The sequence below is a fragment of the Dermacentor silvarum genome, chromosome 8 (genome assembly GCF_013339745.2).
Source record: "Dermacentor silvarum isolate Dsil-2018 chromosome 8, BIME_Dsil_1.4, whole genome shotgun sequence".
In the NCBI taxonomy this organism is placed as follows: Eukaryota; Metazoa; Arthropoda; class Arachnida; order Ixodida; family Ixodidae; genus Dermacentor; species Dermacentor silvarum.
In genome coordinates, this window is record NC_051161.1 from 6,775,730 (window position 1) to 6,795,161 (window position 19,432).

At 46.3% G+C, this 19,432-nt stretch overlaps 1 protein-coding gene across 3 annotated transcripts in view; it reads right to left on the bottom strand.

Moving 5' to 3' along the window:
* The window catches only part of LOC119460562 (SAGA-associated factor 29), a 26,872-nt gene continuing 7,440 nt past the window's right edge, over positions 1 to 19,432 (bottom strand). For 2 of the 3 annotated variants that reach the window (XM_049672363.1, XM_037721498.2), the window contains exons 2-5: positions 19,134 to 19,303; positions 16,802 to 17,030; positions 5,881 to 6,062; positions 1 to 2,414 (exon numbers count right to left, since the gene is read on the bottom strand). In XM_049672363.1, the coding sequence (XP_049528320.1) occupies positions 2,004 to 2,414; positions 5,881 to 6,062; positions 16,802 to 17,030; positions 19,134 to 19,208 (897 nt within the window). In that variant the 5' untranslated portion in view covers positions 19,209 to 19,303 and the 3' untranslated portion in view covers positions 1 to 2,003. The remainder of the gene's footprint in view (positions 2,415 to 5,880; positions 6,063 to 16,801; positions 17,031 to 19,133; positions 19,304 to 19,432) is intronic. The other variant, XM_037721500.2, reaches the window with a different exon arrangement.

Here is a 19,432-nt window from a genome sequence, read left to right on the forward strand (position 1 = left end):
TTCCCACTAGCAGCCTGTTGCTAGAGCTGCAGATTGAATTTTCTTTTCCGAAATTTCGGCACATACTATAGAATGAGTGCTTTCAACAAACCAAATCGGGCATATAATATCTGCTCATCACCACAACATGCTCCAAACAATACAAAACATGAAGTGAAGTAATATCACAAATTTTGTATCACCTGGTTCATTCTAATTAAGTAGCTCATGAAATTGAGATGCATATGCAGAAGTGTTCTTCATAGAGATAAAATGATAAGAATGGAAATTCAAATCAGAATTTCCTGACTGTACTGGAGGAGTGCTGCTAGCCTCTGAATAAGTGCAATGCTGTCACTGGACGCCAACATTAAGAAATGCTTTTCCATGTCTCAAAATTTCATCAAATACTACTGAATAAGTGCCCTGAACAAATCAAATTAGGCATATAGCATCTGCCAAAAATGCTACCAACACAAACAAAATGCAAAGTGAAGCAACAATATCACAAATTTCATATCACTCAGTTCATTCAAGTGTGGCAGCTCATGTAATTGACAAGCATATGTATAAGCGTTATTCATAGAGATGTAAAAAAAAGCCATATGGATGGATAGATGGATGAAGTCTTGATGGCAATATCAAATAGGATTTCATGTGCAACATTCAGTGGCAAGTATTTACTTGTTTATAACGCAGCCTCGATTGTAACACGGACCATGAATTTCATATTGCCAATCTGAGCAAGTGATACAACACAACGAAGCTGTAAAAGCAAATTTTCACATTATTCTTTTAGGGTTCTGTTTGCTGACTGTTCTCAGTAATGACTGATCGCTGATACCCTGGTTATATGAGCACTTTAGGGCTTCCACGCAGGCTGCCTTGCCAGACTATGCCACCAGCTTTCACAGCGGTGGCTGTACAAACTCCTAGCTGACTTCCAGCATGGAGCCGGTAAATGTGACATGAGAAAAAGAGTTACAGATTACTGGTACGCAAATAAGTTTTTTTCCATTTCAGTGATGCATACGCAAGGTAGTTATCTTATAATCATTGATATTAAAGTTTCAAAGCAATAATACAGGACTCCGACAGAGGTTGCTTTGCTGGCTGTTGATACCAAGCTCGTTGCCACATTCCGGCCTTCATTGCCACATGACAACGGCTGTGAAACTTGCTTTAACAGCTTTGCTGCAAAAAAAAAAATGCAATTTGCAATACCTTTGATTGTTCTACCACCCAATTTTTAATGAACGAGAGAGAAATAATGATTTCTCCTCACTTGGAAAAAGAAAATGACCATATTACTCTTTGTTGCAGCCCGAGGTCTCCTTATTGATATCAAATGCCCAGAACATGCAATCTTACGCTTCATACAAAATTGGCAGAGAAGGCGATATTATTGCACCACCTATTGCAGTTTTTATTTCACATTGGTAATTATGCAAATGTCATATTTCAGTAAAATTTCCCTAAAAAAAGTGTGCGTTAGAATCTACTAAATACTGTGAAGTGGATGTGCACAATCATGCATAGGAAAAGCTCTACGCAGAGAGCAGACAAGAGCAATCATGGTTGCTATTCTGTAGCGATGCCTTCCACTCAATTCCATGCTAGTCTTATCATTCAGCACCAATCACGGCCAGCTGATATTGTTCATAATGCGGGCAGAGCATTGCTCCGACAACTGCTGAAGTTCAAAATGTGCAAAAGGGCATTAGCATCAAAAAAGGCATCAATACAAAATAGTGGCCCTAGCTGCTACCTCATTCACAGCAAGGACTGTGAAGGAATCGATCAGTGCGGCAAAACCCTACTCACCACTGTCAGGTCTAAACTTATTCCACAAAGAAAAAGGGGGCAGAACATAAATCTTGCCAATTTCTTTCCCTCCTAAAGCTGATCCCTTGAAAGTTTGGGCACTCCATTTGTACAGCTTTGCTCCGTCAGTGGAACACACAGCAACAACTGCAGCCATAATACATGCAGCTGCCCTGTGCAAAATACCAAAAGACTGAGCACTACTTTTTACGCATCTCTTTGCAGCAGATGACATAACGTTGTGCAACTGCAAGAGGGGGTGAATAGCCTTCCGGGTATGACGAATCTTCAAACAGTACGAGATAGTCATCCTGGGGACCACTGGGGGGCTCGTGAACCAGTGCCCGGTAGAAGCAAGTAGTCTGTGGGTACAATGCCATCACGAGTGTTCCCTTGGCAAATAATGCCGAGGGGTCGGTCAGGGGATTTGCTCGCAGGAGCGGTAGGGGAACAACTCTGCGACGGCTCAGTGTGTGTCTCTCCTTCTGCTCTTCGTCGATGTCATCCACCTCATATTTGGCGCTGCCATGACTGTAGTGAAGCACTTCTGCTAGAATCCAGTTCTCATCATCATCAGGACCACGTGCCAAGGCTGCTACCATGTCACCAACCTGTCAAGACAAGTGGGCACAATTTTTTTTTGCTGCAAGCTACAAGAAAGGCGTGTAGTCACTATGTAAAACTAAATATGCAAATTCGTCATGTAAGGCATTGAATTACTAAAGGGAGGAAAAGGGGCAGTTCCTTTAACATTTAATATTACATCATCAAAAAAAATATATAGCAGTTTCGCCCAACGGCGAAGCATTGAAAGCAATAGCAAGGTTTAGTGTTTTGCTGAAGGCGTCTCAGAAAGCTTGCAAGATGATGGAGCACCGGCAATGGCGTTGTAGGCATCGCATCTTGATGGTGCCCCAAATGAGACCGAAGGATCTGTGTTCGTCAGCGCCCTAAGAAGGGATTAGATGGATTTACCTTGACGCTTTCTGTTCATTCCGCTCAGTCCAGTATACAGGGTGTTTCATTTTAGCTGCCCCAAATTAAAAAAAATTGCCAGTGGCAGATAGCACAATTATAATCCTTGATCTAAACTACTTGATGAGGCGGCCATTACTTCCATGAGAAATCAAAACACCAAATTGAATAATTAACATAATTACGCTAATTAACTATTTAATTACTTATTTTACGGCACATCTTTCAATCTACGAATTATAGCTGCTGAGTGCACAAGGCGTATCCACTCGGAACAAATTCTCAGGACTGAACCAGTTTCGAGCTATTAATTTTCAAAGTGTCCGACGAAATGCATGGGCGTTCCAGTTAACCTTTTGAGGAAAACACTGTTTTATGCATTGAAGCACAAATTTAACTGGAACGCCAGTAAACTTTTCGAGGAAAACACTGTTTTATGCATTGAAGTCCAAAGTTTATCCTGGCAGCCAATATCGGCTGTAAAAGCTGACGTTCATTATAATGAAGTAATCAAAGGGAAAATTGTCATCCACCCGAATGTAGCAAAAAACTGCAAAGGAATCTTATGCAGAAAAACAAAGCTTCGCAGTTGAGAAAAAATTTGTCCTGGTCCGGGATTTCAACCTGGGACCAACGCGTTTCTGGGGTGGTTGCTCTACCAGCTAGGCTAGCAAATCACAGTGCGAGGGTGAATTAATCAACAACTCAAAGCACAGGAGCACTGAATATGGAAAACCAGTGCCGTGGAATCCCACTGCAGGAAGTGTTGGTTCGTCATGTTAAATGTCATGGTTTCCTTTGAAGCTTTGTGCTACATTTGGGTGGATGACAATTTTCCCTTTATGACACTTCCTCCACCTTGCAGGATTCTGCAAAACTGATTTGCCATAATGAAGTAATGGATAACAAAATAAATGTGGCTTACTGTTTAACTTTGTTATAACAAGGTCTTACTGTAATCATAGGAAATTAAGCTTGGCACTTCTGAAACTTTAAGTTCACTTTTTAATTTTGCATTTCGTTTAAAACAATGTTTGTTTTCATACTACACATGGCTTACTCACTTTAAGTTGTCTTGCGACGCAAAATTTATTCATGAATACCAATGTGCACACTCAGACTTCTTCCAAAGTGATTTTTAAAAAGAAAAATTTTTGTACATGAAAAAGGAGAAGAGGAAGCATTTCAAATAACTGCTTTCTCTGTGAAACATATCACTATATAGAAAAATAGCTTCACAGTCATCGTGAGAAAAGCTGAGGCATAAATATCTCAGGCCATTGCTTACTCTAAACAGTTTTTGCAAGAAAACAGTGAGTTAACGCTTGCAGCAGCTGTACCTTCCCCTGAAATTAGCCCAGAATAACTGAATTTGAGCTAACTAATTTTCTAACTAATAACTAACTAAATAATTCACTAACTTTCATTGAAGTCCAGTCAGCAATTCAAAAACTTGATATATTTCATTGTGCCTCACTAAGCAAATGGTGGATTCCACATCTGTAGTAGTGCCGTAAAAGCTTGTCAACTTGACCTTTGTTGGTTCAGAAAGCTGCATTACTATACTACTCATTTGTTTCTGGCAAATGCATGCATTATTGTGGCACAGCAAACATTAATTCAGAGGTATTGTATTTGGTCATCCCCGAGCCCAGTCCCAGGCAGTGAAGGCCTGCAAATGTGCAACACAACCGCATCACTAGTGTCCAATTAAAATGTAATGGTAGACTATGCACTGTAATAACCACCACTTTTTCTGAAAAGGAACAGCAGCAATTAGTTGAAAAGCTTTGTGCTCCTTTTTTCTTTCCTTTTGCATTTTGCACTTACACGATTCAACCCAGACAGCTGTTATGGCAAGCAGTTGCTTCTTGTTTTTTCAAAGACCATGGAAGGGTGCTCAAAATCAATGCAGATGTTTTTTTTTTTTTTGCTTCTTCTTCCTGTGCTCCTTATTTATAGTTTGCAACAACAAAGAAAGAAAGAATCAGTGCGACCAGCCTTTTGCCCTTAGTGGCCCATACTTGACCTCATTGACCATTGATAAATTTTAAAGGTGCCATCAAACGTGGAGTGATATGGCTCCTGTCTGGTGTGGAGTACGTCTGTTACCAACATTAACAGATTGTTCCTGCTCCAAAAAAAGGTAATTCGTAGTATTTTCAATGCTCCAGCAGATTCTCATACTGCACCTCTCTTCAAACAGCTTAAATTACTCACGCTGCACTCTCTGTTAAAAAAAAAAAAAAAAATTATGGGGTTTTACGTGCCAAAACCAGTTCTGATTATGAGGCACGCCGTAATGGGGGACTCCGGAAATTTGGACCACCTGGGGTTCTTTAACGTGCACCTAAATCTAAGTACACGGGTGTTTTCGCATTTCGCCCCCATCGAAATGCGGCCGCCGTGGCCGGGATTCGATCCCGCGACCTCGTGCTCAGCAGCCTAACACCATAGGCACTCTCTGTTAGACTTTAGACTGTCCTTAGCCTATCGAAAAGACGTGAAACAAAATCAGTCATACATTACGTCTTTAACGCAGTTAATTAGAAATAGAACAGAATACAGCGCACGGTCACCTGAACACTGGCATGTACCACGTCCTCGCACTAATTATGCTTTTCAAATGTTACATCATCGCTTACCACACTTGTTAAACACACTCATGCGCAATAACAATGATGTCATTTTTGTCCTGTTTCGCGTTTGTATGAGTTTTTCAGTGATATTTGATCATGATCAATTTTTTTTTCACCGTTTTTGTTTGCTCATGTATAAAACTGCTTTTTTCTGTCTGTAGTGTTTTTTATATTGATTTTTTATGGCATAAGTTTAAGCCAACATTGCATTGTATTTCAAATGTATTTTTGTTGTCAGTCCTGAATTAGCGCCTGTGCCTGCCGCTGCTGCCCTCAGACTGGGTTTTAAGGCCCGTCAAGTTGCTGTGCGCAACTTTTTCCTTAAATCCCCCATAAACTGTACATTTATGGAAATAAAGGCAAATTCAAAATTCAAATTCAAAAGTAGATGTTATCATTTATTGAAGGATTTTTTGTATATCAGTCTTGCAGTTTGACAAAACCTAGTTGCCTCGGATATTACCTTCGCAACGTAGTTTGGCTCAGCCGGAATGGCCCCGCACAGTGGTGGTGGCTTTTCATCCTCCTTGCCAATGAACAGGGGCAGCGTGAGTGCATTCTGCTGGAGCATCTTCATCAGGGCCCCCCGACGCAGAGCTTCCTTGGGGCGTTCTGAAAAAGATGTGCTCCGTCTGCCTACGCTGCCTGGAACACGTGAGGCACAGAGAAGGTTATGCCACAGCACTGCCAACACAATGGCATGCAACCGGCCGGGAGGAAAGAGGCCTCGCTCTCATGCACACTCTTCACTCGTCAGGAGCTTATGCCCTAGGATGGTGCCCGCAGCAGTAAAGAAGTTGCACTGTGCAAACATCCGATGTGACACACTGCCAGCTCTAGTCACTATATAATGAATAGGGCTACACTGACACCTTTCACGGAAAACCTTTAGAACATACACAGCAGGGGAGGGACTCCATACTTGAATATTTCAGTCATGCAAAGACATGCCTCAGATAATTATTTTCATTGCAAACCATCAGAGAGCAAAGAGAGAAAGAAAAAGTTATCTTCGTGAACCCTATGCATGGAAGCAATTCATTAAGCAAAACCAAAGCCCCATGTTCTTAATCTTTCATTAAATCCCTCACACTCATACACAAAGTACAACCTACCCATATTGTATTATATTTGCAAGGCTGCTTTAAAGTGGTGTAAAACACGCCATCCATCAAGAGTGACAAAAGAGAGGTACAGAAAAAAAATTACCAGATCTCTGCAATTGGCACACACCAAGAACAGCATCAGCTTGCAAGTATTTCCAAATGGAATCTTTAGCTCATGCTGGAGCCTTCAGAAAGTTCATGAACATTCGCAAAATTTACATTAGTACTAATAAGGACTGCTAGAAACACTGACACTCCCCTGGCTGCCATGGTGACCAGCAGCTCTACCATTGTTAAATTCTTATTTCATTTTAGTATTTTACCAAACGATATTTAAAGGGGTCCTGAAACGCTTTTCTACCTAATCATAGAATGACATCACTATTCAATTATGTCACCTTTCGAACCTCCTGCCGCCAAATTTTCTTTAAACCTTCAAGCACAACCAAAGTTAGATGCACAACCAAACACACCAACCCCCCCCCCCCCAGCAGCTTTTTCTTTCCCTTCATTTCCACCAGTGCCATGGAAGCTGCACAGGGAAGACAGCAAGCAAGGAACCAATGCCCCACTGGCACACCGCCAAAAACACGAGACAACTTGTGGCGGCCACGGTATTTACGCTGTCATCTCGGAGGCTACGCGCAGCAGATGCAGCAACGTGCAAGTGACGTATTTAGACCAGCAAAGCAAAGACGAAATGGTTTCTCTGTCTCTTTGGGATTGTAGCCATATATATTTTTCATTTACTTAACTCAAATGACCAATAATGGTATTACTGAGAATGTCCTTGCGATCACAAAATCAGTGAATAGCTGTTGTGGGTCCACCTGCTTGCGATGACGCTGCATGTCAACATTGCAGAAGCGAAATCAAGCGAGTTTTCACTGCTTTTGACATGAGATTACAAATTCCCTGCTGCATGCATTGCAATATTATTTGGCTCACATGCTCACAGGAGCCTCGTTAACAGATCGGCACCGTTTTCTTACTATGTTCAAGAAGTGTTACAGGGCCCCTTTAAGAGTTTCACCATAGTTTCACGCTTAGCAGGTAGAAGCCCTACCTCAAGCGTTTTGCAGTGCAGTTGTTTTTGACCTGCAACACAGTTGCGTCAACACAGTATGGATAACTAATTCATATATCGCAAGTAAACTTGAGAACATAAGGTTACACCAACTCACATGTATCTATGCACCATTTAAAGAAAAGCTTTATATGTCTAGGCAAAATCGCCTGTGTACAGAAAACTATCATCATCAGCATTGGCTCAAGCGTCGTCGTCTTCTTCCGCAGCTGGCTCGTTGGCGACCCCGCAAGTTGCGCTCGTGCTCGGCACACGCTCGTGGCACTGATCCTGCGTCGTTGTCTGCTTTCACAGCTGGCTGCGGTGCCGCTGATCATTCCAGCGCAGAATTTCACTTCTCTTCTGTCATCGTAATGGGGAGGCCGCATTTACGGGGATATGAGCCATTGCTTAAGGGGGGTTTAAGCCATTCATTGTCTTACGTAACGGACAGATTTAATTTTAAAGCAACTTAATTTTGAAGAATTGCAAGCGGCAATGGCGGGAGAATGCTGCTAACCATGCTGCCGAGCTAACTCGAGACATCGAATGCAAGCGACAACGGTGGAATGCGGGCATACCGTCAGTGACGTCATTCTCTCCGTTGCAGCCAAACGTGTGTGTAACCTCATAATTGAGAAATACTTTATTGAGCCCTCGGGATTAACCTAGTGATAAACACTGGGGCCAGACGTGTCAGCTTTGCTGGTTAACTCTCGTCAAAAAGTGGAAGTGTCGACGAATTTTTTACTTCTAGTATGAGACATATTATGTTTTGTTTGTGACTGTAGATAGTGCACTGTGGTGGCTGGTCGCAGAAAAGTGCCACTCTGCTCATTTGGTGGTGAACAGGTTCACATATGCAGCATCTCCTATGTAATATACATGTCGTATCTTGCTACACAAATATATGAGATTTAATGTCACATCAAACCACATGACGCATATCTATATATTTTGTTCATATGTGACAAACTATTTTTTTGGTGAGAAAAGTCTCTCTAGCAATGAGAAAAGTCTCTCTAGCTTTTGTAGTGATATCTATAGTACAGTCAACAACCATTTCCCGGATGCCCTCGCGGCACCGCCACGTAACCCATAGAGTCAATTATAAAAACATCTGAAATTTCGGACGCAAAAAACCTTCGCTGTCCGATTTTCCGGACTTTTTGCCATGACTGCATGTTTGATACGGCACTAATTGAAGCCACCACCACAGCCATTTTGATTATCTCGCCTCCTCAAACCGGCCGCTCTTGCACGCAGATCCGCTGGCAGCCGTAGCCACCACCGCGGTAGAGTGTACTAGATTGGGGGAGTGGGTCCAACGAGGGCTCTACACTGAGGCATTTTTTTATTGAAAATCCAGGTGGCGCCGCCGTCACTTTCTTCCGAATGAGCGGCCCCGCTCGCCGGCTGGACGCTTGTCGCGTCGGAGACCCTACCACAGCTACATGGAGCTTTGACAGGCGGATACTCGGTGGCGGCATCACTGAGATTATTCCCCACCAATCTATTGTAAATAAAATGGAGAAAGAGCGGCGGAAAGAACGCAAACGACGCAACAACGATGGTGCGTCGAGCAGACGACAGCTACTCAGCCCGCGAGCTCGCCTCAGCCAATGAGCGCTGCCGCAACAGCCGGAGCCAACGTTTATTGGCCGGAGATTCAGAATAAGGCGACGGCAGCGCCGCCACATTTTCCGCGTTTTTTGCTTCACCCTCGGCACTTGCTAAGGCGTCCGCTGGACCCACTCCCCCATTCTAGTACACTTTAACCGCGGCAACGCTAGGCCTAGCTACTTCAACGTTCGCTGCCAACCTTCTTTCTGTTCGGTGCCGTGTTTTTCATTGAAACAATTCGCTGCTGTTAGCAATGGCGTCACCTCCAACATTGTAATCCTTGCCGATGTCTTGGAAACTTGGAAAGCATGGCGCGTTGCACAGCGCCGGTTCCCGAAAGTCAGCTTTGCTTCAATACAGCAGTGTTAAGCAGTGAAGCATACGTGATGTATTGTAGTGAAGCATATCAAGAGTGGGAAGGGGCAATAGTCACAGGACGCGTTATGTATTTCTTAATTATACACGCATTCCTCCTAGAACAGTACGAGCTACGATACACCTAATAAGTGTACTGGCAGGCCTTCATAGCTATTTTGGATGTGTTTGTGGCAATTTGAGCCCTTGGGGGCAGTAAAAAGCATGCATTAATTCTTTCAGACATTTTCGCGGCCCCTATGGAGTCCAAAAAATCACACGTTGACTGTATCTACACTGGGTTCACCAATATCTCCAATGTGTAACCTTGATAATGTGAAGAAGAAGACGCGCCTCCGTCCAGCGGCATCGCCAACGCTCGGCCCACTCTGATCGCGCTGTTGGTCGCTGGTGTTTTTGGAGACGGTGCTTCACGCTGCCTCGCCGTTCTTGGAACTTGTAGCGCCCTTGAAGGACACCGCCAATAAACCTCTTCTCAATTCGTGGAGGTTGCTGGATTTCCCCCGCCGCTTGCACTCTGGAGCTTCGAACCCGAACGCTTCCGCCCATCATGACCGACAACACAGACCCGCCGGTGCCTGCGCCCCCGCCTGTCATCTGCACCGGGGTTCCTCGGCAACGTGATCCGAAGGTCTTCAGCGGTACAGATGAAACGGATGTGGAGGACTGGTTTACGTCGTATGAACGGGTGAGCGCACATAACAAGTGGGACGACGTCGCGAAGCTGACCAACGTCATATTTTATCTTACTGGGGTTGCCCAACTCTGGTTCCATAACCACGAAGTCGACATCCCAACAACTTTCACGACGTCTTTTACTCAAGTGTTTGGTCGACCTGCTGTCCGCAAACTACGCGCTGAACAGTGCTTGTGAGCCCATGCTCAGCAGGCTGGTGGAAATTTCACTAGCTACATTGAAGAAGTCGTCGACCTTTGTAAACCTGTGAACGCCGCCATGCCCGAAGCTGATAAAGTTCAGGACATCCTAAAAGGCATCGATGACGGCGCATTCCAGATGCTTTTGGCCAGGAATCTGCGCACCGTTTCTGAAGTAGTCACATTATGCCAGAGCTACGAAGAGTTGAAGAAGCAACGCACCCTGACTCGGCAGCCTCTGTTGACCGCCGACTCGCTAGTGAGTCTGGTTGCCGTTTCCGACCACTCTCCAATGCTTCAGCAGATTCAAGACTTAGTGCGCGAGGAGGTTGCCCGTCAACTTTCCTTGGTCCCCATCACTCAGGAGCCGTCCTGTCGTCTGCCTTCTACGCTCCGCACTGTCATTGCCGAAGAGATCGCTCAAGCTGTTCCCGTCGCTCACCACCAGCCACCTGTGGCTCTTCCCTATACACAGACAGTGCAGCCTGTCGCCGTGCCTCTTACGTATGCGCAGGCAGCGCAGTCGTTGCCGCGCCTATTTTGTATGCGCAGGCAGTGCAGCCAGTTGCTGTGCCTCCTACCTATGCGCAGGTAGTACGTAGGCCTCCCCAGCCGCCTTTCTTGATCCCGCAACAGTCTGCACCACCCGCCGCTCCTACTGCTTCTTGGGCCGGGCCGAGAGTCAGCAATCCATGGCGGACGCCTGACAATCGTCCCATCTGTTACGCTGCTGCACGCCAGGACACGTCGCTCGCTATTGCCCCCGTTGCCTTCCAACTCCCTACGACGCTGCCCGGCCGTTCCAGTATGGCAGTCAGCCCATGCGCCAACCAGCCCCGGGTCCCTCCCAGCGGTACGTTTCTTCTGACCTCCCTGAATTTCCGTCGCGCCAATCCCCATCCATCTCCTCGTCGACGATCGCTCTCCCCAATGTGTCGTCGACCCGCACCCTCCGGCCAGGAAAACTAGTGCCGCAGTTCGTGAGGCAAGAACTGCGCTATCTTCGAACTGCCCAAGTCCTCGCTCTTCTCCTGCTAACACGGTCGCAATATCTGTGGAAGGTTTTTCTACTTTTGCGCTTGTGGACACCGGCGCCGCCGTTTCTGTTATAGCCGCCAAACTCTGTCGTTCGCAACGCAAGGTGACCACGCCGCTCTCTGGACTGTCGCTTCACACGGCAAGCGCGCAGCACGTGACACCTCTCGCAGCCTGCAGTGCCCGTGTGCTTTTACAAGGCGTTTTGTACATCATCGAGTTTATTGTTCTTCCTGCCTGCTCACATGACATCATCCTTGATAGGGACTTCTTGTCTCGTCATAATGCCGGCATCGACTGCGCACGAGCTGAAGTTCAATTTTCGCCGCTGTGTGACGCACAATACCACGACGCTCTTGATCAGCCGCCTAAACTGGTCGTGCGTGAGGACACTGACATTCCACCTGGCTCTTTTGCCCTTGTCCCAGTCATCTGCGATGCCGTCACCGATGCTACGGTCTTCTTTACACCATCTGACATCTTTACGAGTCGCAAAGCCGTTCCACAGCCTTTTGCAACGCTTGACATCGCCGCCGGCATCAGCAATATTTTTGTGTGCAATCCACTTTCTGCGTCGGTTATGTTGCTTGTCGGCGAATGTCTCGGCCGCGTGGAACAGCTTCACTCTTCGTTCTTTGTTACCATGCCAGACGAATCTTTCACTCTTGATTCGAACGGACTCCTCGCCCTTTCAACGCTTGAAGAGTCGTCGAGTGACATGTTTACCAGTTCCATCGCCACTATACTAACCCCTGCCAAACACTCCGAGCTTCTTCAGCTTCTACACCACTTCAGAAATTCCTTCAATGTTTCTCAGTCGCAATTGGGCCGAACGTCGGAAGTGCAGCACTACATTGACATCGGCTTACACCAGCCGTTGCGTCAACGACCATACTGTGTCTCCACCGACGAGCGTCGCGTCATCAACGACCAAGTCAACGATATGCTACGCCGTGGCGTTATCCAACCATCCCAGAGTCCCTGGGCATCTCCTGTCGTTCTCGTTTGCAAGAAGGATGGGTCTATTCGCTTTTGCGTTGACTACCGTCGATTAAATAAGGTCACGCGCAAGGACGTCTATCCTTTGCTGCGCATCGACGATGCCCTTGACAGCCTTCAGGGCGCGGAATTCTTTTCATCCCTAGACTTGCGTTCTGGCTACTGGCAGGTTCCAATGGCTGAAGCCGATCGCCAGAAAACAGCATTTATTATACCTGACGGCCTATACGAGTTCAACGTGATGCCCTTTGGACTTTGCGACACGCCTGCCACGTTTGAACGACTCATGGACAATACGCTGCGTGGCCTCAAGTGGTCTATGTGTCTTTGTTACCTCGACGATGTCGTGGTCTCGCCTGACTTTCCGACCCAGCTACTTCGCCTTCGACATGTTTTGACATGTCTCACCAATGCTGGCCTGCAACTGAACCTCAAGAAGTGCCGCTTCGCCGTACGGGAGCTGACCATCTTAGGCCACACTGTGTCCAAGCACGGCGTTCTACCGGACCCGGCGAAACTTCATGCAGTCGCTCAGTTCCCGAAGCCTACTAACGTCAAAGAACTACGCAGTTTTGTGGGCCTGTGCTCATATTTCCGGCGATTTGTACGCAATTTCACGTCGCTCATGTAGCCCTTGACCCAGCTCCTACGCGGTGGCGCGGACCTCTCCTCCTGGTCCCCTGCATGCGACGCCACGTTTGCTACACTGTGTCGTCTTCTTACCTCCCCACCTATTCTTCGCCATTTCGACCTGACAGCTGCAACTGAGGTACATACAGACGCCAGCGAGGTCGGTCTTGGCACCGTCCTCGCATAACGCAAGCCCGGCTACTCGAAATACGTGGTCGCCTATTCGAGTTGTACGCAGACAAAAGCAGAGGCCAATTACAGCGTAACTGAAAAAGAGTGCTTGGCTCTAGTATGGGTGCTGGGCAAGTTCCGCCCATACTTATACGGCCGCCCATTTGATCTAGTAACGGATCACCACGCGCTTTGTTGGCTCGCCACGTTGAAAGATCCATCTGGCCGCTTAGCACGCTGGGCACTCCGAATCCAGAAGTACGATATTCGCGTCGTCTACTGCTGCGGACGCAAGCACACTAACGCAGACACCCTGTCCCATTCACCTCTACCTCCAGACTCGGCCTGCGGAACCACTTGCGCTCAACCCCTGTCATCTCTTGATCTTGACTCGATTGGCACCAAACAACGCCGTGACCGTGGATCGCTTCTCTCTTGGCCTATCTTTCTGGATCATCGACCACCCCTGTATCCCGATCCCTCCGACGCCAAGCTATTCATTTCGCCATTCATGATCAGCTGCTCCACCAACGCAACTACACTCCCGAAGGCCGTAGATGGCTACTAGTCATTCCCCACAGCTTAAGATTCCAAATATGTGCCTCTTTTCACGACGATCCGCAATGTGGCCACACCGGAGTATTTAAGACTTTCGAACGTATAAGCCATCGCTACTACTGGCGGGGAATGTACACTTTTGTGCAAAAGTTTGTTCAGTGCTGCCCTGACTGTCAACGTCGCAAATTACCACCTTTACGTGCGTCTGGTGCCTTGCAGCCGCTTCCGTGCCCTGCCAAACCCTTCGAACGCGTAGGCATTGACCTCTACAGCCCGCTTCACATGACACCGGAAGGCAATCGGTGGATCATAGTTGCGGTGGACCATTTGACACGCTACGCAGAAGCCACGGCTCTACCGAGTGCTACAGCGCGGGATATAGCCTCTTTCGTCCTGCATCGCTTCATCCTTCGACATGGCGCACCTCGAGAACTCCTCAGTGATAGAGGTCGCGCCTTCCTCTCCAAGGTCGTCGAAGCGCTGCTTTCGGAATGCCACATTATTCATCGAACGAGTACAGCTTACCATCCGCAAACTAACGGGCTCACGGAATGGTTTAACTGCACTCTCGGTGATGTGCTCGCGATGTACGTGGCATCTGATCATGGGAACTGGGACCGCGTACTTCCTTTTGTAACGTTCACATACAACACCGCGATACAAGCTACTACGAGATTTTCACCATTCTTCCTCCTATATGGACGGGAGCCATTGCATACCATCGACACTCTCCTTCCATACCGTCCTGACGCTTCCGAGTGCCCACCTGTGTACGAAGCTGCCCGACAAGCCGAAGAGTGCCGCCAGCTCGCGCACACCTTTACGTCACAAGAACAACAGCGCTAGAAGGAAGCCCGCGCCAGATCACTGCCCTGTCCCACGTGTGCCCCAGGGTGTCTTGTATGGCTGGCTGTTCCTTGCCAAACTCCAGGCCTTTCCTCAAAACTCGTTCCAAAGTATGAAGGGCCTTACAGCGTCTTGGAGCGAACGTCCCCGGTGAATTTTCTCATCGAGCCACTTTTTCCATCTGACGACATGTGCCGGCGTGGACGTGACCTCGTCCACGTGGCGCGTCTCAAGCCCTACCATGACCCTCTGCTAACAACCTCTTAGGTCGCCAGGATGGCTCTTTTTCTGCGGGGGCGATTGTGAAGAAGAAGACACGCCTCCGTCCAGCAGCATCGCCAACGCTCGGCCCGCTCTGCTTGCGCTGTTGGTCGCTGGCGTCTTTGGAGACGGTGCTCCACGCTGCCTCGCCGTTCTTGGAACTTGTAGCGTCCTTGAAGGACACCGCTAATAAACCCCTTCTCAATACTTTTATTCTCCTGCCTACAAGGACTCTGCGTAGATACGTTTATGAAGATCTGGAACACCCAAAATGGGACGTCAGTGAAAGTATGGTTCACTTAATGAGATCGATGGAGGACACAAGAAAGTGTAGATGAGCTCTTGACAAACCACACCATAGACCCTTTTCACAGCTATCCCGTGGGTGCCGCCATGTTTGATCACGTGGTGACATGTCCATTGCTTGCTTGAGCTGCCTGCGTGTTTACAATGAATGTGCATGACGCCCGGTTCGGCTCGGCAAACCTTTGTTTCAGGAAATATTGTAGACGGTGACTGGGTGCATGAGACAAAGCTTTGGCCACAGCTCCAATGGACATGCAAGTGCTTTCAGAGCTCATTACGCCTTGTCCAAACGGCACGAGCAGCGTATACAGTGCTTGTACTATAGAAGCGGGGCTAGATACGTATTCCAAGCTGTCCAAACTTTCCACTTGTGAATTAAAGCAGGATCAGTCTGTTTTGCTCTTCATTCTTTATTTGGCTAACACTTTGAAGTGGTGGCTCGTCATGTTTATGACTCGGTAAAGTTCCTTGGTGCGGTCACTATCTGATTGTTTATTTTCTGCCTAGTCGCTCGCAGGTGTGCTCAGTTTGCAATAGATTTGTTCTTGCTGAACACAAGGGCTTGCAGCGTAGATGTTCTGTACTTTGTAATAGCCTGTAGCGAAGCCCGTATTATCACTCACTCACTCACTTACTCCGTAGACCGTTACGAAACATTCAGCTTTAAACATTCGTATTTCGTCAGTGCAGTAGCAGTCACCCAGGCTTTGGCGCATTGATTTCAAGTTTGCGCCCATTCACTTATTCTTGAAACTTGGCGGTAGAGTGGGCATAAGTTTGCATGTCAGTTGGGGTGCATGTGTGCAGATAATGTGTGAGAAACTTAACATGCCAGGAAGTGGCGCTACTCCCTTTGCCTCTGTGTAACGAGCGGCTCTCACTCTCTGTGACGTTCCGGGGTTGAAGTTCTTTCTTTGGAGGTTAGCGATACAACGCTGGAGGACGAGTGAATTTTTTATCCTCAAGGAAAGCTGTGCATCACAAAGGGCCAACCACACAGGCAGTCCTTATGTAGCAGTGGTCCGTGGACTTGGTCCCACAGATTCATTTCATTCCTTAATATTCCAGTCACTATTTTTACAGCCAACTACTGCACACGTCTTTCCTCTAACGCTCCACATTTTGCAGCATGAAGGAAGCACAGCACGTGAGCGATCACCCAGCCACTTGCATTTCCACCATCTGATCGCACAGCGGCAGGGCAGAGGCGGTAATGTATTCGTGCTCTTTCACTGAGGCAGCATGCGGTGCCCTGCCGAAAGTGCCATCACGTTCCTCTACAGCAAACTTCTCTGCGAAAAAGGTCTATAAATATAAATGCAAAGCACTCATCAACAATTATAGTGACTGGAGGGGAATGCCCAATGTGTGATCTTTGTTACAGTAACTAAGCTTGTATTCGATATAGCAGCTTATTTTCACTTGTGCCCCAGAAACAGAAACTATTTCCTCTGAAAAAATCTCTAAATGCCCCAAGGATAGAGATCAAATAGACCGGCCATATAGTATCAGTGGCATGCAAAACTGCCCACCTGAATTTTTGGCTGCAATACGTCGTTCATTGCGGACAGTACGGATCTCGAAGATGATGTCCAGGGCCTTGCGAAGCAGCTCTTCCTCGCTTTCAGCGTCCTGCAGTGCGGTCTTGTACTGGCCTCGCAGCTTGGACTTGTAGTAGGGTGACAGCTTCTGCTCCTGCTGGATGCGTTCATGAGTCTTGGTGATGTTGGTCAGGTTGTGCTCACTCCGGTTTCGCTCTTCCTACGATTGAAACAGAAGCTAAGATTAATCAAGCATGTTCCACACTGGACAGCTGCATAACCTGTAAGAAACTAACAGTGATTTTAGACAAGAATTAAGGTTCCAGGACCGAATGTGCCCCTGCTAGAACCTCTAGATTCATTTTAACCACCTGCATTATGTATGCAGAGATGCTAGTAAACAGGTTCTCTTGCATATAGTAGTAGACCAAATTTTACTTTATTTAATTTGAACCAGTACTTCATATCAATGACATTTACTTTTGGCCTCATTGTGATCGGACTTATTATGACATAACCCATGCATAATAGTACTATGGCATTAGGGCATTATTAAAATCAAGAAAGTGCTTTAGCATAAGTACTCTTAAAGCGCTGTATTATGCATTCATACACAGTCATCTAACTTACTGTATTACATCATGAGGTATTTCATATTCAGTTCACATCTGGCCTCTGAAGGTACTGCAAAAGCAAGCTGTGCGACTTATTACCTCCGTTACTCGACTGACGCCATCACATCCTATTTTCGCCCAGCTTAACATACTACCTATCTCTGAACTATATATTTACAGTAGGTGTTTTTTGTTTTTTAAGGTTTTTCATCGCATGTTCATAATCGATATTTTCCCTTCCGCCATGTTATCTAATACAAACAAAACTAGATTTGCGATCCATAATAACCTTCTGCTGCCCAGAATACGTACTAATTATGGAAAAATTAGCATTGTTTTCTCATCCATTTCATTGTGGAACTCACTCCCATCTGTACTCAAAGAAGTGATGCCTATTCATGTATTTAGGCGAAAGATAAGAATGTTTTTATTCAATGTATAACTGATGCTTTCCATTACTCTCTTTACTCTCTGTGCTTCATTACGTTTTTCTATGTAATCACTGAAATATTCCACAGTGTCTCTGTTACGAGTAACATTTTGAAATTGTTATTATACATTCAGTTTGATAGTTTTCTAATCTATTAACATAGGAGGTCCCGCCTGCGGTTTGTAACCATGGGACCTCCTTCTGCATATTCAAATGAATTGTATTCCCTTATTGTTGCATTAATAAAGATTGATTGATTGATTGATTGAAGGCAGAAATTAGAGCTATGTAATTTAATCTAGGGCATAAAGCTGTGATCCAATTGCAGTTTCAAAGGTGAACCTGCAGGTCACAGGAAACAGTTAAGAGTGAGTGAGCTCTAAAAACAAAATCATGGCTTTGCTTATGATAAATTCGCCATTAAAGATGAGAACTGGACACCTTTCTATGACCAGTTGTGTACTGTAATCATCAGATCACACAGTAATCATCAGATCACACAGTGGCAGGTTCATCACATTTGCAACATACTCCAAAGCCTACAGCATGTTACATCTGTTGACCGACTTCAGTGCATCCAGCTTGCAATGGCTTCACTTGAATGCCACTGACCTGCTACACAGCAAACCTGTCGTAGGTGGGAACTATCCAGCAACAGTTGCGCATGTGGCACTGACAGCTGATATTCTGAAAGCCTTGTTGAATGCTCTATTACAGCAATACACTGTTAAGCACACAGATCTGGACATTTTCAATGCTGTGCAACAAGCTAGCAGGAACTACTGTATGCTGGAAAAATGGACCCAACGTGGTATGATGAATTTCATAACCACAAACACAGATAGCGACTACTTTGGGAACATTTGGACCTAGCTGATGGCTGCAGTACACCAAAATACAGCATCAGAAGTAATGTAACACTGCAAGTGCACTTTCACAGTATGTGGCAGCAGTTTTGCTATCTATCAGTGTGGACTAGGGTGCACTTCTGTGTTTCGCATACCTGGATTGCAGGAAACTACTGTCACCATGCTTGGCCAACCAGCAGTAAAGTATAAAAACAAGCCCACGAATATACAATCAACCTGCAAGGTAATGCTGCATTTTTATATTATCCGTCATTTGTTACTGTTGTAGACCACCTGTTTATCCAAAACGTTTTCAAATATACCCCTCCAAAATCCCCGTGAGTGTGCTGATTGTAAAAAAATCAGAGCAGATTCTTGTGCTATGCCTCCAGCCATAAAATGCCAACCACTGTCAACACAAGAAACTTCACCTGGCATTGCTGTATGACGTGCGTCAGCTCCCGTAGTTTCTCCTGTATGACGGCGTTGTCGGCTTCCTTCTGCATGACAGCTTTTACGCATGCTCAAGGTGCTTCAAAGACACGAAGAGCCCCGTGTAGACAGCGAACACCCACGATACCACCACCGAGCAGGAAACGAGCTGAAAGACAAACGCACACCGTGCTGGGCATGTCAAGTATTGCTGAAGCAAAAAATAACTGAATGAGTTTCGACACATAAGCGTGTGACATCGCGGCTGTACACGCTGGTATACGTGTTTTAGAGCGAC